Source organism: Ciconia boyciana, chromosome 6 (assembly GCF_034638445.1).
Source record: "Ciconia boyciana chromosome 6, ASM3463844v1, whole genome shotgun sequence".
NCBI classification, from domain to species: Eukaryota; Metazoa; Chordata; class Aves; order Ciconiiformes; family Ciconiidae; genus Ciconia; species Ciconia boyciana.
In genome coordinates this window covers 40,657,420-40,682,719 of record NC_132939.1, presented here as the reverse complement: position 1 = coordinate 40,682,719, position 25,300 = coordinate 40,657,420, and the positions used below count along the sequence as shown (strand labels likewise).

Below are 25,300 nucleotides of genomic sequence, written 5' to 3'. Positions count from 1 at the left end.
GAGCTTGTAATAGCTATCTTTTCTCATTTTGCCACAACTATATGACTCCTAGCAGACTGTACCCAATGGAATATCCACTTCCAGTGAAAGACTTCCTTACCTCCCAAATGTGGATCACAGAAATTTCTTGCTCTTTGAGACCAAAAATTGTTGAAAAATCAAAGAAAAAACACTGGTTATAGATGTAACTATTCAGAGCTTGTAACATTATCTCTCTAAAAATTTGTAGAATATAGGAACAAAGCAGCAGAGTAGAGGAAAAAAGTTTAATCAAAAATAAGGGTGGTGGTTTTGAACCCCTGTTGTTTAAAAAAAAAATAAAAAAATCTTTGTTTTTTCCAGTAATAAACTGTAATCAGATGGTTTTAAATTTCTCTTTTCAGGATGTGGTCTGAATTACCATAAGAGATGTGCGTTTAAAATCCCTAACAACTGCAGTGGTGTACGGAAAAGGCGCCTGTCAAACGTTTCCCTAACAGGACTCAGCACCGTTCGGACAGTTTCTGCAGAACCCTCGCCCAGCGTGCCGGATGAAGCCCTTCTGGTATGGGATTCCCTAGCTATAGAGGCCATGGGTGTTGCTGCTAAGAAACAATGACATTTAGTGCTATAGGATCTGGTTTTGCCTGTTATAGACTACAGAGGAGCGTGGTATGTAAATTATAAAGTATTGCTGTGAGAAAAAGGATCTTGATGTAAAAGGGAGGTCACCAGCTTAAGGTATGTGGGTTTAAGGTATGTGGCACTTCTGACACTCCCAGTAGTCTGGGAGTGCCAATAACCCTTTGCCAATAATTAAGTTATTTTGAGGGTCTAAAACTGCTGCCCATGCTAATGTGATTAGTTACATCTTGGAGGATGTCTTCTCTGGAACTAGAAGTTTAATTTCTTCTGTATCAGACCATTATCCATTGGTTTATGATACAGGAAAGATTTGCCTCAGAACACTGTGACCCAAACACCACCGTATCAAACTGGGTATCTGTAACAGTCAAGGCTATAGTTAATTAGTTGGAGCCTGTGTATTTAGCATATTTCTAAGTGTTCAGAAGAAAGTAGGAGAAATCTCCATTATTTCCTTAAACAGAACTTTGTGGTGAATGTATGTATATATCTGTATATATGTGTGTAGATGTATATGTAGATGTACAGTATACACACAGGCACACGTAAATATATGGTATGCTTGTATATACATTAATATAGTAGTTTTCCATCGTGAAGACAACTCTTCTGAGAACAAAATGTAATGACTGGAGTAAATTAGAATGATAAGTATTTTTTATCTTTGGCATATTTGTTCCTTTTAACGCTCATGGTCGTAATATACTTGAATAGTTAAGAATTTACACTGTGTGTAAATGAATCCACTCCTAAATGAAAGTTTTGAAAACCTTAAGGTTTAAAAGAGAGGGAAGAATTTATAAGCACACACAACAATTATCATGTTTTCCTCTCAATTAGAATATTAAACTTATTAAACTTGACATACTAAAAGGACACTATTGCAAATGATGTAGACCTAGTGTTATATGCAGTACCATCTACGAACTGTAATTATGTACTTATGCTACTGATTATCATTAGCCTAAAGCTACATGGAAATTAAGGTTAACATTATGAATTTTACATTTTTAATTGAAAAGCTGCATAAAATGAGTAAGGTGCTTAAGTTCTGCAAAAACTGAAGCAAGAAATCTTTATAGATTATTCATAATTCTCAGTAGATTGTGTCAGAAATGCTGACTTATTCAGACCAAGACAGAAAATTTTGAAGAAGGCTGGCCCTAATTCTGAATTAGTTCTGGAATTTTGGTTAAAAAAAAATTGTATGACTGAGCGTCCTGGTATACTCTCTATAAATATTCACTGCACTGTACAGTTACAAGATAGCAAAAAATTGTGATTTGAAAACATTTTTAATTATATGACTGTTGTTTGCTGATACATTCTGATACGAAATACCTGTTTTGCAAAGCTACATACTTTAAAACTGTTGAAAATATTAAAATTGCCAGTGAAGAAATATGGTAAGTTTCGTATATACTGCAGGCTATACTTCTCTAAGAACTTGTAATTATCAGTGTACCCATGCTGATGATTCAGAACATCACACATGCGCACACACACGCGCATGCACAAAGAAAATATGTTTACAGTAGGTACAGGGGTGGGCATTAGCCTAAAGAAATGAAATAGCTTTCTGATTTCACCTTTATTTCAGGAAATCATGGTATCATTTACCAGATTTTCCGAAGTGCTCTCACATACGGCTTCCATATGTCTTTTGTTTTGTTTTGAGTTTTTTGCATTGAATGTGTTTCAATTTTTTTTCCTTTTTTTTTTTAAGAGCGCATAAGCTTTGTCAGTTCTCCTGTATCAGATCTGTCCTTTGGACTCCATTCTTCTGCAGTACTTGTGAGATAAGTTTTATGGCAGTTTATACTGTGGTACCAATCAAAGCATACGCTTTGGAATGTGTTTCATTTTTCTACAGTCTGTGAATATACTAAGAAACATCATCCTCGTTCACACAATCATATCATTTGTTATTAGTATTGGTGTGGCACTTGAATCACTGGTAACAAAATATAACTTCTGTTTGGGACCACTGAATTCAATCGGATCTCTGTCAATTCTTTAAATAGGACTAAAATAAATGTTATTTTTACCCCTATTTACTACATAGAGTCAGAACAATTGACAGTGAAGGAGTTCCTGGAGACCTTTCATAGATGGAATTATTAACTAAGTTATTATTTCAGAACCTTTTTGTCAACGTTGTGTGAACCGGAAAGAAGCCAACTTTAGCTCACAGTGTTAAATTTAGCTTGTAAGTCTGGCTTCTGGAAAAATGCCACTTATGAAGTGAAGAAGTTATTCCCTAACTTAGGAAATTGTGGCATTCAAAAAATCTTTGAGACTGGATAATGTGGAATCCTGCAAAGGGTACTTTAATTATCCTTTCATAGAGAACCACCACACACAGACACAGTTTGGGTATAAATGTTTTCATTTGCCAATAAAGCTTTTCATTTGCCAATAAAGCATTTCATTTGAGCTAAAAATTGACTGGGAGCTATGTTTAAGTGTAGCTTTAAAAATACCTTCAAACAATAAAATCTGGGCAATATCCTTTTTTTTGATTCTTAACTTAGTAGTGTAGAACTCATCAAACAGAAATGCTAAAAACATGTAGAACTAGGAGGATGCTATATAACCCAGATTTTTACCTGCAATAGCTCAAATGCAATTCTTTTGCATTCTATAGTATAACATGGAATAGTATAAAATAATCACACATTCATGCTTGCTTCTAAAGTAACATTATTTTCTGTCATTTTCCCTCCCTTATTTCTTTGTACTGTTTTTTCCCTCTTTCCAACCTCCTGTCTCAGTCTCCTGTCAGCCCTGGCTATGAGGTATGTACTGAATTTGCTCTACTTCCTTTCATACTATCAGGATCATCCTCTTTTATGATTATCAGTGTTAATGTGAAGAAATGCAGAAGTTTAATCAGATTAGTATCTTACAATCTTTTGAACTCAAGAGCATTTATTTTTATTTTAGAAAGAGTATATCCAGAGCAAAACTCTGAAGTCCGGATTCCAAAGTGAAGGTCATAATTCTTACATTAAACAGTAAAATTAACTAGCATTGAAATATTTTGATACAAAAATGGCATTTTCATTGCTTAGGTATAATAGAAGTCATTGGTTGGACTGTAGCCATTTTTTACTGGGGTAGTAACAAATGGTAGGAAAATTTTAACTTCATTTCCAGAACATTGGGAATTTGCTGGAGTAATATAGAAAATAAACAATTTATTTTAAGCTGAACAAACCTCACCTTTAAGTGCTCACCAGCAATAAACTTCTAATACCATAATGCAGTGTAATATCTTTTTTTCAGAATATGGTTGCATTTAAAAAAAGTCAGGATTCTGTATTTGTGTGGAAATAAAAAAGAACAGTGTACAACTAAGTTACAGCTATATATAAAAATAGTGTCAAGTCTATCTTTATGAGAAAACAATTTTTTTTTAAATGGGTACTTCATGTCAAAGGTTGTCCTCTTTGACTTTCAATATGGATTTTCCAAAGAAGTTTGTTTCATGTTTAAAGTTTCAGAAGGTTTTGAAACTATGAAATCTTGGCATCTTTCCCTTGCAGCATGTATTTGAGATGCAGACAGAGAAGAGCAGGCTTTGCAAATGTTTTCCTTTTTAGAAACACTACATAGTTAATCTGAGGAATATATTGTTATGCTGAAGTGAAGATTATGATGGCCAAACATCTATCTCTTTGAAAGAAATAACTTCATTTCTTCCTAAAACACATATATTCTTACTGTAGTGTGTCTAAGTATCATAGTGTGCCCCAGAAGTACGACTTCACAGAAAACCCATAAAACAATACAAACAAGCATATATAGAATAAAGTTTTTGTAATATCCAAGATAATTTTATTCCAAGTATGTGCTATCTGAAAAATGGTAAATCCAGCAATCCAGATGGTGATGGATTACCCTAAATTAACAGTAATTAAAAGTAGTAATGAAAAAAGATAAAGGTATTTGGAGGAAAAACAAAACTGTGTTTCTTTTGTAAAAAGAAAAAGTATGTTAACCATCTGTGTTTTTAGGTTAAAATACATTTATGTGACACAACAGCATTTTACTTCTATTTATTTTTATATATGTTTCTATTATTTTGGTAAGTTTTATTCATTCTTCTAGAAGCGATGAATGTTGATGTGTTAAGGTAATTTTTTAAACACATTGGCAGTGATTTCTCAGAAAAAGCCTAGATAAGCTTTGGATTTAAAATAGGAATGATGTGTCTTACAGGGCACAGGTAAGTGGAATAGAATAGACTAGACTATTTCAGTTGGAAGGGACCTACAATGATCATCTAGTCCAACTGCCTGACCAATTCAGGGCTGACCGTGTTATTAAGGGCATTGTCCAAATGCCTCAAACACAGACAGGCTTAGGGTATCGACCACCTCTCTAGGAAGCCTGTTCTATTGTTTGACCACCCTCTCAGTAAAGAATTGCTTCCTAATGTCCAGTCTAAACCTCTGCTGGCGGAGCTTTGAACCATTCGCATGCGTCCTATCGCTGGATCCCAGGGAGAAGAGACCAGCGCCTCCCTCTCCACTTCCCCTCCTCAGGAAGCTGTAGAGAGCAATGAGGTCGCCCCTCAGCCTCCTTTCCTCCAAACTAGACAAACCCAAAGTCCTCAGCTGCTCATCATAGGACAAACCTTCCAGCCCTTTCACCAGCTTTGTTGCCCTCCTCTGGATGCATTCAAGGACCTTCACATCCTTCTTAAATTGTGGGGACCAGAACTGCACACAGTATTCAAGGTGAGGCCGCACCAATGCTGAATACAGCAGGGTAATCACCTCTTTTGACCAGCTGGTTATACTATGTTTGATGCACCCCAGGATGCAATTTGCCCTCTTGGCTGCCAGGGCACACTGCTGACTCATATTGACCCTGCTGTCGACCAGCACCCCCAGAACCCTTTCTGCTCTCCAGCCAGTCTTCTCCCAGTTTATACCTGTGCCCAGCATTACTCCATCCTAGGTGCAGAGTCTGGCATTTCAACTTGTTAAATTTCATCCCATTAATCATAGCCCAATACTCCAATCTATCTAGATCCCTCTGCAAGGCATCTTGCCCCTCAAGAGAGTCAAAAACACCTCCCAGTTTGGTATCATCAGCAAACTTGCTAATGGTGCATTCAAGTCCTGCATCCAGATCGTTGATAGATACTTTGAACAGAACTGGCCCTAGAATTAAACCCTGAGGAACACTACTGGTGACTGGTCGCCAGCCAGATGCAGCCCCATTCACTACTACCCTTTGAGCCTTGCTGTTCAGCCAGTTCTTCACCCAGCACACCATAAACTGACTCATCCCACAGTTGGACAGCTTGTCCAGAAGGATGCTGTGAGGGATGGTATCAAAAGCCTTACTAAAATCCAGCAAAACTACATCCACCGCCTTCCCTTCATTCACTAGGCGGGTGACCTTATCATAGAAAGATATCAAATTAGTTAAACAGGACTTTCCTTTTGTGAACCTGTGTTGACTGTGCCTGATGATTGCATTATTCTTTAAATGCCTTTCAGTAGTATGCAGTATAATCTTTTCCATAATTTTTCCAGGAGCTGAGGTTAGACTAACAGGTCTGTAGTTCCCTGGGTCTTCCCTCATGCCTTTTTTGTAGATTGGAATAGCATTGGCTAGCTTCCAGTCAGCAGGGACCTCCCCAGACTCCCAAGACCTTTGGTAGAATATTACAGAATTACTTACATATTATCTTTGCTTTTTGAGGGAGAATCAGGAATTATTTTTTACTAAATAATTTACTTCATTTTAGTTTAAAAAGACAATTTACATATCACCGACAGAATACAAAGCATCAGGTGTTGCCTGCCTCTGTAGATTTGTTATAAGCAGAGCTGGCTTGAGGTGTCTGAGCTATATATAGAAGAGTGATTTTGCAGAACTAAGGCACTATAGTCACTGGGAGGGAATTGTCTTGAGTTGTAGATGGCCATTTTCTCTTCTTTCCCTTGTATGTAGCTCTTAATACAGGTACTTTTTTTCTCTTACTCCACTGAAATAAGGAGTCCTCATTTCCCGTGACTCAATAATTCCCACTCTACGAAGCCTTCCTTTTCCACACTCAGACAGAAGGCACATCTCCTTTTCCCAGTTCCAGTCCCTATAGAACTTCATATGCCTCCCCAACTCGCTGGACTGGAAAAAAGGATCCCTTGAGGGAAGGGTTAAAGAAGAGCCAGGGTGTTGCAGCTGAGAGCAGCTTCATGCCTTAAGCCAGTTCTAATTAGTAGGAGTCCTTTTCTAATGGCTAGAGTTCATTAGACCGAAGATCCTCAGAGGCAAAATTAATATTTCCTCTTGAAGAAAGACACTCAAGTTAACTCTGAATTAGTACCACTCATACCCCAAGTTATCCTGCCATGCCCTGGTGATGTACACGGCACATTCCTCCCTGTTTATAGGAACTTATTTTCAGTGTACTCGTTTGTTTAATAAAAAACCCTAAGCTATTTTGGGGGTTGCTCCTGGAAATTTTTTGAGGTCCAAAATCTAGATGTTATTTAAAAAAAATAAAAGTGTAAAGTATAGGCTGTGAACTAAACCAATCCCAAGTAATGTTTATATTGATTTAGTGCCAGATTCACCAGGTGAATCTAGGGTCATGCACTGAACAGAACTGAGAATCAAGAACTCAGTGAATCTGACACTGAAAGTTAAATATTTAAGTAGGAATTTAAGTTAATTCCACAATCTTTTAGGTATAATTTATTAGTTTTCTTGCTTTTCTACAATTATTTAAAATATTAAAACATCTTAAAGGTAAAAACTCAAAAAAACCTTAAAAATTTAGTTCCTTTTTTTCTTAAAGCATTGCATGTCTATGACATTCAAAGTCCAACTGAACCCTGAATTAAAACATTATAGGGTACAGAAAGTAAATTTGGAATGGCGTACCTCATACACTGCTGTGCCATAAAATAATAATAGTCCCTGTACTAGCTGCCACGCACTAAATACTGAATTTCTTGTGGCTAATTCAAACCATATTAGAGCTTTTCTGGCCTACTTTGCCCAAATATGATTGTTTCAGAAGTTCATGACAGCTAGATGAGATCTAAAAGATGATCAAGCCAATTAAGTTAAAAGATTTATATTTAGGGAAGTGTTAAATATTGCATCAATTTTGCACCTAATATTTTCCAAATATCTAGGAAGATAAATAGAAGAGAAAATGGTAAACAGCTTCAGATGTACACATTCTGAAATTTCTATGTGCCATGTCTGCTGATGTTTTTGAATTCAACTTTTTTGTGGTCCCTTGGAGAGGTTTTATGGGTATTTGATTCTTCAGCTTGGAAGAGGAGAGAGGTTCAGGTTCTTCTTGTCCTCAGGTAATTGCTACTTGTTCTTAAATCCCCTATTTTGTCTTTAGGAAAGACATACAATAATAATAGTTGTCAGCTTATGATCCTTCATATAAGTCACCATGGCTTAAACTGAGGACTTGTAGATGCTCTGTGACTGTGACAGTAGGAATTCTTGAGGAGCGTATGGTACGTCTAAGCAAACGTACGCTCAGAGCTAAGTTGTTGTAAGTTTCTAAGTACTAACACAAGGGTTTGCACATATTGAAAATACAAAAAAGTGGCAAACCCTGCAGCACACGTTTTACGTCCCTATAGCATCTCTGAAATATCATTCACGTTAGTGCTAGGTCTTCTGAAATGGTACAAGATCCCAAAGTGCAATTGTATTTTGAGGAATAGAGGCAATCAGCGCAACCTTTTCTCTCCACTTACCTGGCCCAAACACGTTCAATGGTGCTTTCCCTTCTAATATATAAGCTGGTTTCTCTGCATTGGTAACATCCTGCTGCCCCCAAACTTCCTCTCTTTAGACAAGCCTCGCCAAGCTGGTTTCTCTAGACCTCCTCTGTCCAATGCCAAAGCTTTTTCCAAACCAGTGGCCTGTGGTTAAGCCCAAAGGCCTGCTGGTTATCCCTGATTTGGTAAGGAAGGTATGGAGACAGTGTCAGATGGGACGCATTTTTACAGAGACATTGGAAAAAAATAAAAAAGGCAATAATCATATGTGATAGTGTGAACCAGAATTGTACAAAGATTCCCTGATGGGTTTTGTCTTGAATTATAACTTGGCTATGCCAGCTTTGTATCATGGTATGTGCCTTTTATTTTTGTTCTTTCTTATTAGGTCTATGCAGTAGGCACAACTGAGCTGCTGAGTCTGGCTTATGATGTGGGCATTCTGGTAATGCAAGAGACTTAAGTGAAAATAATTTATTGATTAAAATTATTATACTTAAAATTATGAAGCACATAATAGAAGATCAAACTAAACCTATTATTTTTGAAGGAACTTGCCTCTGTAAGATGCAGGAAAAAACTTTGTGCTATATAAGCCCTACTATGTCTACTGTCACTAGCAAATCCTTTGTCAGCAAAAGCCTTTTATTTTGGGAAATCCCTGACTCGGAGAAGTTAGTGTAGTCGCACAATGACTGCTGAAACCCAGTAATCTCCTCTTGTTACTTTACAAAATAAGGCAGGTTACAGGCAGAGCATTCAAACCCCTGTTTGCTGGTATTGATGTCTGAGTGGAGGAACAAGGTACATATTAATTTCCATCTGTGGATAGTTTAATATTAACAGCTTGTACTGAAGTCAGTTCTTCGATGTGTTTACACATGTAACACTCAAGTGTTTTTCAGACCATAGCTATCTAACTGTGGTGCTTGTAGGATTAAATCATACACTTGACTTAAAGAGAAGAGTGCAAGAAGCCTCGAAAGACAACACAGTTGATTGCATTCTAAGTGTGGTATTTCAGTATATTTAACTGAAGATTTGTTTCCTTGAATTCACTTAATTACAGTCACATAGTTTAATTTGTAAAAGAAAGTCAACATTTGCATTGCATTAAAAACATAGTAGTTCCTGTGGTTACATAGATATCTAGCATCTCATTTGACAGTAGCTTCCTGTGAAGAAATTGTATATGAACATATTAAGGCTTTATTCTCTGCCTTCAATATAGGAAGGAAATGCATGTTTCAACAAGTATGCTTCAACACTGAAAATGAAACTTCATGTGGACAGTTCTTGCTCTTTGTTTTATTTAAATATACATCACTTTTCTCAGTTGTCCACATAAATAAAAAAGCTAGCTCATGATAGTTTGCTGCTTTTGTTAAGGCAAATGTTTAAAAAATGTAGGAATACCTGGGTTGCCTTTGGTTTAATATCTCAGTGTAAAGTACAGGAATAATGCCACAATACCCTTTAGATACTGAGCCTGCAAAAGGTTAGCACTTCTTTGTGAACTGTGTTGAAAAATTAGATATTTAGGAGAGTATAGAATGTGTAGCCTGTTGTCTTCTGAGTGAAGTTTACTGACTTGAATGTGTTTCTGCAAGCATGATTTAAAATAAGATGATCAAATGTCAAAATTGAAGTATTTCTTTTCTGACTCTTCTAGAACATGAAGCTCTTCAGTAAAGTTTTGTCAGAATCTCTGGGACGTTTTTTGGGACTGCTGGAACCTTTTAAAAGAAGTCAGGCAAACAGCAGTCTGTTTTATGTTTTAGGCTAGCCTGTGCAGCTGGATTGCAGGGCTGTTCCTTGTCTTTGTTCCCAAGAGGCCAACTCTGCATCCAGGCAGTCAGCTTTTATTGCTTCCCACTAGTCCCTTCAGCATCTCCCTAAAGTTTCTTTGATTTCTGTGCCTGGGAGGGATAGAAGTGGTGCTAGAAGACAGTCAAACTCACCCAGGTGATGAGAACAGCTGAATCCACTGGCAGGGAATCAGTACTTATTTCAGTTTATTAATTGTATTTTGCCAAGATAAAAACACAGTTGGAGGGATCTCCTGCTGAGGGATTTTGCCTTTGGGGTAGCAGTTATATGGAGGACTGTCTCCTTCCTGCAGTGACAGGGTTCTGCACAATGACTTTGTGCTTCTGGCTGCCGTAGACAAACTTCTTGTGTCCTTGAATAGCTTTTAACAAAGCTCAGCAGATAAACCATAAGTAGCTTCAATATATTCCAAAAATTTGAAGAAATTAAACAAGAAGGAGGGGCAAGGCATCAGCTAATAAGAGTCATGCAGAATGGCCCCTGTTGGGGAAAAGCTTGGCACCTCTTCCTTCTTGGAATTAAAAAAAAAACTTTTTTCAAAATAAGAGAGTAAGCAAACACTGGATTCTATTAGATATTCTCATTGTTTAGGGCATAATTGAATTGAAGTCTCTGGATGTGATCAGTGTCACTGGCTTGGTTGGACCTGTACAGTTAAATATCTGCATGTTTCTTTGTGTTTGTTGTCACTTGGAAAATCATATTCTGAGCTGTTAAAGTATAGGTTACCTTGCAGGGATGATTGTTCTTAAGGACTATTTAGTGTTTGGAGCTGCGCAGGCTGTTAGTTTCCATGGTGTAATCCAGTTAAGCAATCATTTCCTGGGAAGTTTCCAGATTTGCTGAGTCAGTAGTCTGGCTGACTACCAGGAAAAACTAATTTATCTTTCTAACAAACCAGGCACACTGGCTGAAGAAGAAGGTGCTTTGTGGAAGAGATTCTTGCTTTTGCAGTGAAAATAGGATAGTTCCTGGTTTCCTTCTCTTTCAGGGTTTTTAAATTGTGGCATCTGTCTGATGCTGGGAGTGCTGGAAGTTAAAGTTGAGGGATATTGACAGGAGTTTTGGAAGATATTGGGAGGAGAGACTGCTCATCGACAAGAGGGAGGAGGTACCCCTTCTCCTAATCAGTTAGTCATCAGAGGGGTGTGGAGTGATGCTCTGGCTGCTGCTGCCAGGAGTTCTCTGTCACCAGCTTCCCTTCCCCTTGCTACTTCTGACAGGAGCCGAGGGTCGCGTTGCCTCTGGCTGGAAGAGGGAAGGAGTGCAAGTCCGTCATATCAGGCCTGGGCATGCAGGAGAGAGACCAGATCTATGCCTGCTGATGTCTTTTCTAGTATGGGAAAAGTATGGTGAAACTCAGCTTTACCTCTTACTTGACCTGAAGACACTGTAAATTAAGAATTGCTGGTGTTACACAGTGTGCTACGCTGCTGTTGCGTAGCAGCCCAGTGCTTGCAGAATGGCAAAGAAAAGCTTAAATACTTTTTCTGTAAACTGGACTGTAAATAGAAAAAGCTGACAGGTATTGCCTACCAAGAATTTGTTAGAGTGAGTTTAGGCCTACCTATTTTGTTTCACTTGTTTTGAGGTGGTGAAATTGTTGTGTTCATTTGTTATTGAGCTTGTTACACATTCTCAGTATATTATTTTTAACAGAAATATAAGCAGCAGTTTGAATATTAAAATCACATTAAAAAATTAAAGTAGGGACCAGTCTTGAAGACTGAAATCCTGCAGTAGGTCTTCCAATGTTTTATCTTCTGTTTAGTATCCATTACCACTTGAACTGTAGAGAACACTTCTGAATTACTAGCAAAAATGTGATTAACCGCCTATTCTCTATTACTTGTCAGCCATGTGAAGTGAGACTTGAAGTAAATCCTTCAAAAATTATAACTGTGCATTGACCAATATAAATTTCAAGAAATAAGTTTAATCAACAACAGGAAAAAAGCTTTATCAATGATAACTCGGTATTTGATCAACGCTGATGGTATGATGAGTGACTGTTGCAGAGTTATCTTTCAGAAAGGATTGACTCAATATAGAGCATCTAGAATTCACTTTTTGTCCAACCTGATGTTTTCTCAGAACCATCCAGAAGCATATACTAGCACATTAAAACTGAAAAAATTGCAATCAAACTAAAAAAGGAAAAATTATAGCAAATAAATGTCCCACACTCATACTGTAACACACCTGAGATTTGATCAGCCATTATCTAGGTAGCACATGTCAGTGGTCAGAGCCAAAGCTGTAGGGAAGCCTGTCTCTCTCTGTTAATCATTTCAGTGCCTAAGATTAGTCTCAATACCTTTCAGCAACGCTACTGAAGTTTCTAAAACCTGCAAGGCATTTGATGAGAAAAACTGGGACAAACCAGCTTGCTAAAATGCTTTGAGCATGAGGTTAACTAGATATAAGTAATTTGGACTTTCTAAAAGCTTTTAGGAGTATTCAGTTGCCAAAAGAATTTTTGATTTGGCAATAATTTGGAAAATGAAGGCAAAGACTGATAATAGAAGGTAGGTTTAGTTTAGATGATACTAGGCAGGGTTCTAAGAGAGATCGTAACATGAGATATTTGGATCACTTGTACTTCAGACAAGAGTAAGATTGTCAAGAAATAGCTTTAGTGGTAAGAACAGTAAACTGAAATATTAGTTTGTTGCAGTGACTTAATGAAAGCAAACAATAGAACTCTTTCCTCTTAGAAATTCTTGCTCCTTTTCAGTTAAAGTACATTTTAAGAGAATAGTGTCACTACATGTGAAAAGTCCACCAAATGTCCACATTCAAGGCAAAGACAGCAAAGTGTTGTGACTAATGCCTTGCAGGTAGTGATTAGAATTAAGGCAAACCATTAAAGAATTACCTTATTCAAAAAGAAAATACTTATATTAAAATGTAGTATGTCACATGTGTGACTTGTTCTTGTGAGCACTGAAGAGTGAATTCAGAGCTAGGTATCTGACCATAGCGTAGGGTTGAGGATGTAAGTTGTAAGGCACTGCATTAAGACTGAAGCGGCATCAGTCTGGGCCAAAACTGTCCCTATTCTGCACACAAGACTGAGAGGACCGCGTCGCTAGTTCTGGCTCCTCTTGTGAGCTTTGTCCTGTCTACAATTGCAGAGGGCTGTCATTTGCAGGTAGTTTGCACAAGCTGAGCAATGCAGTTTGTGCTGTGTATGTGGGCTCATTCTTCCTTCCTGCTGGGCTTCTGCCCTCCCTTTCAAAGTCCTGTTCATGTGGACTTCATAAGACTTAATGCAATCTGCCTTGGAACTATTAGGCAAACAATATTGCTAACTAACAGATATTAAATAAATTTAATTGTAAACTGAGACTAGTTTGGGTTTTTTTCATATGCGTAAGTGCTTCACAGAGCATGAGGACCTAAAACTCAGGAAGTAAACACATAATATCAAAGTATGTACTCATACTTTTTCCACTATTATTTGTGATAAAGAAAAGACAGATGCCTTCTTATACTTGTTTCAATCTAATTTGTTTATGGTGACGATATATACCTGGCTCATACAATGTATTTTGCATATTTTTCCTTGATTTGACAGGATTGCATTTATACAATGGCTAAGCATGTGATGTTGGCATTGTTGTCAATTAGCAGGGTCGCTCTAATGTTCAGCAAATCTATTGCATATGCTTCTTTGGAAAGACAGATAGTTCTACAGTATAACCAAAAGAATTGTTCTTCACAGTAAGAAACCTATCTGAACTTTGGAAGGAAGAAACCTTTTTATCCCCCATGGCAAATACACTGTGAAGGCAAAGCCTGGAACTCCTTATGTTCTTCTGTCATCAAAATGACTTTCAAATTCCTCTTTACTCCAAGATTCTCAGACAGAAGCATACAGAAATGTATTTTTATATTTGGGTGACCAGGAAATAATAATCAATCAGCTTTCTCAGATGAAGAATTTCCTATACCATTACTAGTTTGAAACAAAACAGTTTTTCAAGTTAGGCCAATCTGAAGTTTCAGCTACTACAACTTTTTGAACAGTGCAGGCCCACTAAGAATGACTTGTTTTCCAGCCTTCAGTTATCAGATTATTTGCAGATGACGATAAGAAGATGCTGAGTTTTAAATGATCAAGCTGCATCTTAATCACTTTTGTTTTCTCCTTTCCATATTAACTGTGGGTGTAGTTTGGTTCTTTCTCAAGGGCAATTCTTAGGAGAAGGCAGTTTTCTGGGTCAGTTGTTTTCTGTGGTAATTACCATATTTACATCTAAATGAATTTAGCAGAGAAAATAAGGTAACTCATTTCTTTCAGGAATTCTTTTGATTCCATAGCTTAGACTGTGTGTCTCACTTCAAACATATTTTTATATATGCATTTAAATACCTGTTGTGACCTATTGTGCATAATCTAAATGTGGTAAGGTTAGCGATAACAAAAATTATAAATAAAGGGGGTGGAAAATACTAATCTGTTTTCTATCAAAAACCTGCATGCACATAGAATAAGGTAATGATTTTCTCAATGTTTATACAAAAAAATACAGCCTTTCAAAGTTAGTTTTGATATAAAACAGAAAATAAGAGAGGTAAAAATGGCTTGTGTTTTTATCAGAAGACAAAATAATTTTCTGAGAAATTTTTAGTAAATATTTTCATTTTTATTAAAAACAATATTTAATAAAAACCTGTTTCAGTCACAATGTGAAATGTAGTAGTGTCGGCTAAGGTATTGGTACCATGCAAATTTTTCCAAAGCAGTTTGAGAGGGGTATGTTCCATGTTCTATTAGTGTTTAAAAGCACTTACATTACTTTTTATGGCATATGACTTACTGTTCTTGAGGTGAGTCAATATGTGAATATGATATTCTTTAAAAAATGAATACATCATGATTGTTTCAAATGTTCTTTTTATGTATTTCACAGCAAAAGACACCATCAGAATCATTCACTGGGAGAGAGAAGAGATCAAATTCACAGTCCTACATTGGACGACCTATTCAGCTAGACAAGATCTTGCTGTCCAAGGTTAAAGTGCCTCACACTTTTGTCATCCACTCTTACACACGGCCAACAGTTTGCCAGTACTGTAAGAAGCTTCTCAAAGGGCTTTTTAGACAGGGTTTGCAGTGCAAAGGTAAGTAAACGCCCTTTAGGAACATAAAAGCTAAGCATAATAAAATTAGTAAATTAGCATTTGAGTAGTTACTATGTAGCCTTACTCATGTTTTCCTCACTAAACTGTCTAGGTGTAGGCACATGTACAATTACATTGGATTAAGCTGGAGTCAAAATTACAGTAATTGCTGTTCTGCAGGAGCTGGCTGCATGGCTATTCATTCTTACCCTGCTAGCTCACATCTTTTTCATTCAGGTGTAAATTATCTTGTATTTGGCACTAGGTGAGCGTGTGCTCACAGGCAGTTACAGCAAAATAGTTAACACAAAGGACTGTATTCTTATCTTCATTGTTTTCAATCTACAAAGTCTTATGCTTGAATTGAAGCATGTGCCTGAGTCCCAGCAGTTCAGGGTTTTGGGGGAATTGTAGTGGAAATAAAATAAGACGAGCTTATGTGAGAATTTAAAACCACGTTTTTTCAGCATGACTAGTGTGCTCTCAAGTCTCATGGTGGTGTACCTTAGTAGGTGCCAAAGTGAATCAAGCCCTTTGGATTGTAGCCTAGATTACTGGCTCACTTTAGCCAACTAGAGTGCCCGTAAATACAAAGCATTGTGCATGCTATGGTGGTAGATAACATTGGTTAACAGATCCTTAAAATCACCTTCCTTCTATTAAAATAAAGAACAACTATCGTAGAACTAATCAGTATACTTTGTGTTGCTTCTTTGAACTAACACCTTGCAAAAATTCAAAGTTGCATTCATTTAACTTAAGATGTGATTCTGTTGTGATTTAACTAAAGCAAAATCTCTATGAAGGCATCAGAGTTTCAGTTCTGTTTCAGTTCATTTTGTTTCTGAAACAGGTTCTGTTTTCAGTTCAACTGAAACAGAACCTGTTTCAGTTCATTTTGAATCCCAGTGACATAAGCAAATATTAACCTGATTTAAAAAAAAAAAAATATTGACTTACAGTTTGGCACTGCTGTACCTCAGTTGGTTTTTGGATCAATCTGAAGTTAAATAATTACAAGGATATAGACAACCTTAGTGTATTTCTTCCTTCCTTCTTCTTTGCTTTTCCAGGTGTGTTAATAAGTTACTGCTCTTAGTTTAAGTAAAATGTGTTCATAAGCCAAAAGAAAACGGTTAAGATGACATCTAATAAAGTGCTACTTACGCATATGAAAAAAGTAAAGGTAAAGTGAAATAAAAATATCTGGAAAATAAGGAAGGTATTGAAGGAACCCTCCACTGAAAGCTGTCAGAAGTTGCTTTGAGATGTAAAGAACAAATATTTTCTCACTTGTAATTGTTGGCTAGGGTTCTGCTGTTTCAATTTGCAGTCGTCAGTGTTTGATATGTAGTCAGTCTTTTAAGCTGCAGTGGATATACTGCAGCCCGATCTGCTGCTTTCACTGGAAAAGCAGCTCTGGCTTTGCAGCCAAGCCCTCAGGTCTCCCCATCGCTCCCCTAGACGAGTTGAGCATGCGCTTCAGCTGGAGCTAGTGCCTTCACCCAACTGTCCTCGGTAATGCTTTCCTTTCCTCTCAGGAACCATGCTTCTAGCATCTTCATCCTGTCCCTTCCACTGGCAGGTGTCGTGCAGCCAGGCTAAGGAGCGCTCTGGACATGTTAACTTTGTGTTAGTGAAATGGTAGGGCTTGACATTTATAGGCTGAAGAGCAGGAAAAAATATAATTGTGTCATAGAAAAAGAGAAATAATTTTACTGTATCCCTTTTTTTCTTAACAGACTGTAGGTTCAACTGTCACAAGCGCTGTGCTCCTAAAGTGCCAAATAACTGCCTGGGGGAAGTTGCCATTAATGGAGGTAAGTTGCCTTAACAATTGTTTCTGCCATTGTTCAAACCATCAATTAAATAAAGGAGAAATGTAAAACTGTGATGTGTACAAAGACACGTTTTTCCATTGCTTGGGAGTGGCCCTTCCTCCGCAATATTTCTGTTGTACGTCGAAGTTGAAGTGTGGGAGGAACCCTATGAGTGGCTCATACACCGTCAGCTCAGAGCGCGTGTCTTCCAAATAGGTGGCACTGACAGACAAGCTCAGCTGTGCCACAGAGGTCGTGTCAGCTGCAAAACGGCCGGGTGATCATGGCCTGTTGAATGCAGAATGCCAAAGGAAACCAAAAAGCCACATGCATGAGAAGTCGGCATTCACCTGTCAGATCCAAGCACAAAATTGTTTTTAATCTGGGGGGAAAAAAAAGTGTTTGTTTTAGGATAATTTTCCTGGGAAGGAAAGGTATACCTGGAAGATCTGGGAAGGCCCTCCAGGAAAAAATTCCACCACTTACTGTTGGCGTAAAACTAATCATATAATTTGCCAGAAATAAAGGCTTGAATATCTGCTGATTTTCCCATACGTGTGCTGTTGCTTTTGTGTCAAGTATAGGAATGTATGGGTAGGCTTGACAGACGGTACTGGAGAAAAAAAGGGTGGTTGTAGATGAGTTGTTGATTGCCTTGAAAATGTCATTTTTCTATGTGATAAGGGAATGAGAAGTGTGGTGAAGCATTCAGTTTCTAATGAATATGACCATGTTAAGTTGTCAGCCTAAACTGCTTCTGAGGTTAATAAAGTATTGCCTTATTAGGCAATACTTTTTCAAACTTTTTCAAACTTTAAATCAGTGATCTACTTTATTGAAGAGATATCAAGAATTTCCAAAATTAGAAATGTTGACTAATATTTTTCATAGTATTTCTCCTAGTAGTGTGACTGTATTACTACAGAGTTTTTCTGTTTAATGGCAATTAGTGTAGGCAAAAGTATTTCAGATGCTGAGTATCCAACTTGAAATGTGATAAGGTGCATGATTTTCTGGAAGGTTGATGTTGGACTCCTATTGCATGTCCTCTCTGATGCACCTCAAACTGGACTCTTGGAGTCACTATTTTTTTATTATTATTTTTTTTTAATCTTTACACCATTCATACCTCACTTAACCATTAACCATCCCACAACATATCTATTTCTTCAGGACTGCAAGTAACGATGCTTATGGAAGTTTATGGCTTGATTTTCAAATCCAAGAGCTAAACATACACCATGATATGTTAATTCCATTGGTAACAGTATAGAGTTTTCCCTGAGATTTGCAGTCAGAGAAAATAACTAAATCTGCTTATAAATGATAAAATTTTTCCTGCATAGGTGTGGTTTTAGAGAGGAGTGCAGAACAGGATTGATCAAAAGTGCTAAGAGAAGACTTGTTTCTGGACAGCTGGACTAAATGAACAAAATTTACATTTGTTTCTGAATTACTCCTTGAAGTTCCCTCTTTCCATCTGAGGCAGCTGTATTTCATCCCTCCAACACACCTTCTGTGCCCCCTCCCTGCCTTTGCCCCACAAGCAACATGCTACTTTTGTTGACTTGCCTCCTACATGAGTCTGACGCCGGCCTGATGGGAAGTGATGGTTTGAGTGAGGAAAGCTTGTGCAAAGCCACTTGGGGTGAGAACACATAGTCCAAGCTTACTCCAAGTGTACTTCTTGAAGCTCTCCATCTTAAATTTATAGAATTTGACTTTTCCCCACCAAATAATATCCATAGTATGGTATCCATAGCATCAAAGTAGAACTCTTAATTGTGCGTCCTAAATGACTGATATAGGGTCCTTAGGATTATCAAAAGCAATTTCATCCTGGTATCTCATTTCTGTTTTTACAGTAATTTGGTTCACATTATTTTCAAACTTAATAAATCAAATACAGTATCTGTCACTCTGTCCATCTGCTGTGTGATACATCTTCCCCAAAATAGTAAGTGAAGGAAGAGCTGAAGCAATAAAATTCCAAGTATGGTCTCATTAACAAACACATTATATACTAAATGTGGGAGGTTATTTTTAACTGATTGTGGGTTTATTAAAAATAGAGATTAAAAAAGTGTTGTAGGATTAGCAAAGAGAGAGCCTCACGCTGTAAAGTGTCATTCATGACTGGATGACTGTTTCTGCTAGAGATGAAGTATAATGTGTCTCTTATATCACACATCAGTAACTTATATCCAAATATTTTAAGACTACTGTACATTGAAACAAACCTTTCAGCTGTGCACTTCCAATTTGAGTGAAATGCCATCAATTCAAAACATTTTGCTGTCAGCCAGCTCAGTGTGCTTTTTCTGTTGGGGCATCATCTACGCTGACTGTCAAGAACATTCCTTCACACAATTAGGTAAAAGTTTCTTGGTGAGAATATTTGGTGTCTTCCATGTGATTTTAACTCTACTTCAAATTTCTGAAACACTGCAAACGTCCCAGAAAAACTAATGCTTTCTTTACTACCTGACAGGACTGATGATTTTGACATGTTAGATCACAGCCTGCATAGCAGCAGGTTGAGTTTCAACAAAATGCCTTTTTTTGGTGGTTTGGGGTTTTTTTTTGTTTTGTTTGGGGTTTTGTTTGGTTGGTTGGTTTTGTAATGTAAGTCCTTAGGTAAATAAGCTTAAAGTTTTCTCACCCTTTCTGTTTTCCAGATAAATCCATTCACAAGCAGCAATACAATAAAAAATTATTTCTTACTTTGATCTTGCTTAGGCATATCTAATCTTGAAACTGGAAAGTTTAACATAATTTAAATATAAGCTGGAAAATACTATTAATACTATGCCGTAGTCAAATAAGTTAAATCCTAAGTCTTTGTATTTTTTCTATGCTATCTTACATTGGACTTTTTAATATTTATTTAATATTTCTTTTCTAAAGGCAGGGAGCATTATTTCCATAGTATGGATTACTGTGCCATATTGTGCAGCTTTCACAGAAAACACTGCTGCAAAGGAAATATGTTTTTCCCCCCAAAATATAGTTCACATTATAAGTAATTGTCTTGGGAGTTATTTCAATAGTTCATCATCATGTCATCATCATATTACAAAATTCCCAGTTTTGAAATTACTGCTCTTATAGCATCAGTTTGCAGCTGTAGCCTGCCAACAGCCATCAAGACAGTATACAACATTCAAGCCAGAATCTGCCAGAAGATCTCAGAAATAAAGCTCATGAGTATAGAATGTTTGATAGAAATCCATGGATAAGAAATTCTGCTTTAACTTTAGCATTTTTTAATAGAAAGTTGTATTTCTGAAAATATTTTGGTTTTATGCATTTCCCATTTCCTGTAGTGATTTTCTAAATGGCTGGTTAAAACCCACACTTCACCAGTACACGAAGAGTGCTGAGCAGAGATAGACCCAGGCTATAGAGTTCCAAAGAGAACCTGAGTTTTTCTGAAGCTCAAAATGTGTCAGGATGTTGTGATTGGAGTATTGTATGTTTTCAGATAATAACTTCAGAAATTGTATTCCAGATCTTCTTAGTCCTGGGGCTGAGTCTGATGTGGTTATGGAAGAAGGGAGTGATGACAATGACAGTGAAAGAAACAGTGGTTTTATAGATGACATGGAAGAATCTATAGCTCATGATTCTGAGATGTCAATGACAGGATGCCATAGTGACAACGGGGAAATGCAGGATGCTGATCTGGATCACGATGAGTCTAACAGGATGATCAGGTGAGCTGGGCAGTGAGTCTACATTCCATCTTCTTTTCTATTTATTTGTAAGTATCATGTCTAGGGTTCAAGGGGTAATCTACATGGACCCTATTCTCACTCATTGAGAATCGAGAGAGCTAGTGATATGTGGTGGTTCTGAAATTGTAATGAGATTGCTTCACTGAATATATGCATTAGGAATTTAAGAGAAGCTTAAAAATTATTGTCAAATTGAAGTAGCAACTGAAAACTGGTGCACAAGTAATTGTTACAGGTCTGTTCTCTTATGAAAATTATGTTGTGAAACGATTTGTGCATGAGCAATAAAGAACAATTTATTTTTTCTTTACTTATTTATTTTCCCAAGCATTTTTTCCCTGACTAATAGTGCAATGCCTGGTCATTTAAATGAACAAAAATAAAAATTAAAAAAATTGTGTAAGTGGCTATGGTATAATCGGCTCTAGATGAATTGTTTGTATTTTTAGATACCTTTAGAAAGAAGGAAATTTTGACAAACTTGAAGTAGTAGTTTGAAGCAAGTTACAAAATAGATTAGTGGTTTGAAATGACTAATCAGGAAGGAAAATAGGAATTGAGTTGTGCAACTTACCTCAGAAATGTCTGAAGAGAAAAAAACGTTATTCACTTATTGGAACTGTACTGATTATTAGGGAAAAAAGTAGGGATTATTCATTGTCAGGGAACCTAAAATGAATTAAGATTCTTTCAATTGTAATCTCCTTGATGCAAGGGATCTGTACCTTGAAGAATTATAGAATATTTTTCTTTCACAGGTCCCAGTTTGACCTGCAGTTTCCTCTTTTATTTTCTTACTGGGAGTCTGTTTCAGTCACACGTTCTCCTTAGCTCTCTGTTACTAACATACAGTTGTTGCACTAATAGAAAGCAATCCATTTCAACAATATGCAGTTTTACCTCCCGCAGCAGTGAACTGGTTTTCCTACTGTCATATTCATCTGCATATACAGACACCTTGTATCATTGGAATATAAGCCTGTGCTTATATCACAAAATTAGTGTCATATAACATTTTCAATGTCCAAGTTGTATTAAATGGAGAGCATTGCACGTTTTCAAAATATAAATACCCAATTATAACTAATAAAAACATTGATAACCAAGGTACATGTTTTACTTAGTTGAGGGGCATCCCTGTATTTCCAGTAATACCTTCCCCCAGTTATTTCTAAGGGTAGTCTCCATATACATAGATTATTTTTAAGTGATCTATAAAAGGCAAACAAAAAAGTAAACCTCATGTCAGTACAGACAAGAATAGTTAAATAGGAACTGCAGCTCATTTGATCACTTTTAGTCAAAAAAGAGATGTTAACTGTATGTTACAGTCGTAACGAAACTTTAAGACAGCACACTTTTTGCATTTTTATTGGAAACTGCCAATTCATAAAATGTTTCTTGTTTCCAGGATGCACTACAGTGAAGGCCATCTGCAGACATCCACAGTCACAACCGTGGAAATTTAAGATATTGTTCTTTTCCTGGGTGGTTTCTGCCCTTTTTTGTTGGAGTTGTTGCACCAATAGCTTTGCCAGCAGGGCAGAACATGAGCTCTCTGTGCTGTGTTTTCACATACAATGCATCATCTCCATTTAAAGTTCTGCCAGAAATAACTAAGCATTTAGGTTTAGGATTGAAGCAGATTATGAGTCCATATTCCATTACGCAGAATCTGCTTTAGGGGTGGTTAACTCTAACAGCAAGGAAAGTGGGAAGATGGGCTTGGTTACTTCTTACACGTCTCCAACTAGATATTCCAGATTTTATCTGATGGTGCTATCAGGCATACTGTCAAGTTCCCATGCCTTCCCTACTTACGGTGTGTCAGCTGAGTTGTGGAGAGTTTCAGTGTGCGTACCCCAGAGTGCAAGGCAATGGGACTTTGCTTTAGGTCTTTGAGGATAAAATGTATTAGTTTAAACCTCTTTCTCTGAGAGGTTCCAGCAAATTCTCTGCTGTGCCCTGCTAGGGTATGCAGAACTAGGCAGCTGACACATTTTCTACTCTGTAAACCCTCATCACTCCATTGTGTGTTTGAACCCAAGAAAGATCACAGGACATTAATCTGATGGACAATGTTTACTTAGGTAATGAGAGATTCAAGATCAAGTACTGGTCTGAATCATGCATAGCACAGGCTTGAGCTATGGCTCCCACACCCTAGCTGAGGCCCTAGTCATTTGCCCATCTTAGCTCATCTTTAGGAATATTTTTGGAAGAGAGAATGTGTGTGTGTGTGTGTGTAAGCCTTCAGAAGGTCTCTGACATTCTCCTGGTGTAGCATTACAATTTCTTTTTCTTCGTAATCTCAAAATACTTGGAAAGACAAAACAAAATAGTGTCCAGTCCAGGTCTGGTAGTGATGATAAATATAAATGTGGATATCTGATATATATATTTTTTTTTCCTGGTTTAAAAGAACTTTTTTTTGTTTTGTCCAAAGTTATCTTCTTTTTAAATGCCTTTATTGATTTATTCTTAAGCCCTTCAACCAGCAACAATATTCCATTAATGAGAGTGGTACAATCTGTGAAGCACACAAAAAGGAGAAGTAGCACAGTAATGAAGGAGGGTTGGATGGTTCACTATACAAGCAAGGACACATTGGTAAGAAATGTTAAGGAAGACATGTCTTACTGTACATACTATATGATAGTACAGAATCAAATCCTAACAATACTTTGATAATTTACGGTCACTCATGTAAGGCATTTTTTTGCAGTATTTGTGATGCCTAAAGTCCTGACTCTAGTCATAACTGAGGACTGGCACTGCTTGTAAGAAACAGGAGACAGTTAAAACACACAAAAAATATCTGAATATGTCAGTTGCATGATCATAGGCAGCCAAATCTGAAGACATCCTGAAGGAAGTAAAAAATAATGTTAACACCTTAGGGGTTCTAGAAAGTAGCTTTACCTTCCAGCTGCAGTCTCCTAGATATCTTACTGCTAGGTGAATCGAGGCTTTTGTAAAATAGACTTAGTGTAGAAAAAAGGTGTTTTCATTCCAACCTGCTAAAACGGGAATAAAGACTTCAGTATGTGGACTTCTAAAGTGAGCTGGGGTCTTATAACTGATACAAAAATAAAGTTTAATTATTTTAGCAGCATACCTGTAGCAAATTGTGCTGAATGTAATGCAGACATCGAAGTGACATTTTAAATTTTTAAAACCTGGAAAATTTGAACAGAGCTAGGTTATTACCAAAACAACAGAGGGTGGCCCTATAAATCCTAAACTCAAATATAAAGCCTTCATAAAAATCTTGTAATAGCAAATTCATGTTTATCATTCATAATTCATCTCTTCAAACTTAAGTGAAACATTTTGGAAGTGATGCTTTTGAGAACTGAACATTTAATTAATTTACTTGGAAAATGCTAGAAAGATTTTTCCCTTGTTTTTCATTGCAGAGGAAACGACACTACTGGAGACTGGACAGCAAATGTATTACACTTTTTCAAAATGATACTGGAAGCAAATATTACAAAGTAAGGAATATTTTTCAATCTCTTCTTGTACCAGCAGAATATAATGACTAAATTGCTGAATTAATAGATACTTACTAGAAGTACACCAGTAGTATAACTTTGATCTGTGTTTGTTTTCATTATTTAAGCTGCGTATCTGTGTTTTGCCTTTCACAAACAAGTCTCAGATCAGAAAGGTGTCAGCTAACAAGGACCTGTAAAATACATGTTGTGGAAATGGAAGGTTTTTATGCAGGGGTGATTCAGTACCAGTGACAAATTCTGCCAAAAAGCTCATCTGACATTCTGTCATTCATAATACAAATTCTTTCCAAAAAATGAGGCATAGTATATATTATTTTAATTGTGTCCTTTGGACATTATGTTGTGATTTTGATTGTAAAAGAACGTTTTAATGCTCATAGCCTTCTACCTGAGGCAGTTAAACTCCTTAGGCATTACTGCAATAAGTTTTAATAATGAAATGTATTTTTTTCATATGGCTTCCTCTCAGGGAAATATGTCAGTAAAATGTGCCCTAAGTGTTATTCAAGATGAAACAATCAAGTTTACGCCTATGTGAAAGGTGGATTTGGAATCTTAATGTTGAATAGATTTATTCTGCAAATAATATATTATAAATAAATTTTATTAAATAAGGAGTCAACAGGGTTCAACTTTCTAGTGCAGTTCTGTTGATATATGGATGGTCCTGGTCTTTTCTGATGGCACCTCACTGCTCTCTTTGATAAGTTTAATTAAATAATTAAATTTCTACTTGGTCTTGGAAAGAAACATTTAGTATTTTACCATCAACAGTCCTCTGTGTCATGGAGTTTCAGGTTACAAGAGCCTTTTTGTTTGTACAAGAAGCATGTGGTTAAAAGCAACAGCTTATATCATAA

At 36.8% G+C, this 25,300-nt stretch overlaps 1 protein-coding gene across 2 annotated transcripts in view; it reads left to right on the top strand.

The window, feature by feature from the left end:
- PRKD1 (protein kinase D1) overlaps positions 1-25,300 on the top strand; it is a 152,838-nt gene that overhangs the window by 102,946 nt on the left and 24,592 nt on the right. For both annotated transcript variants that reach the window (XM_072865719.1, XM_072865720.1), the window contains exons 4-9: positions 384-544; positions 15,152-15,362; positions 17,105-17,182; positions 20,694-20,898; positions 23,406-23,529; positions 24,339-24,416. In XM_072865719.1, coding sequence (XP_072721820.1) covers positions 384-544; positions 15,152-15,362; positions 17,105-17,182; positions 20,694-20,898; positions 23,406-23,529; positions 24,339-24,416 — 857 coding nt within the window. The remainder of the gene's footprint in view (positions 1-383; positions 545-15,151; positions 15,363-17,104; positions 17,183-20,693; positions 20,899-23,405; positions 23,530-24,338; positions 24,417-25,300) is intronic.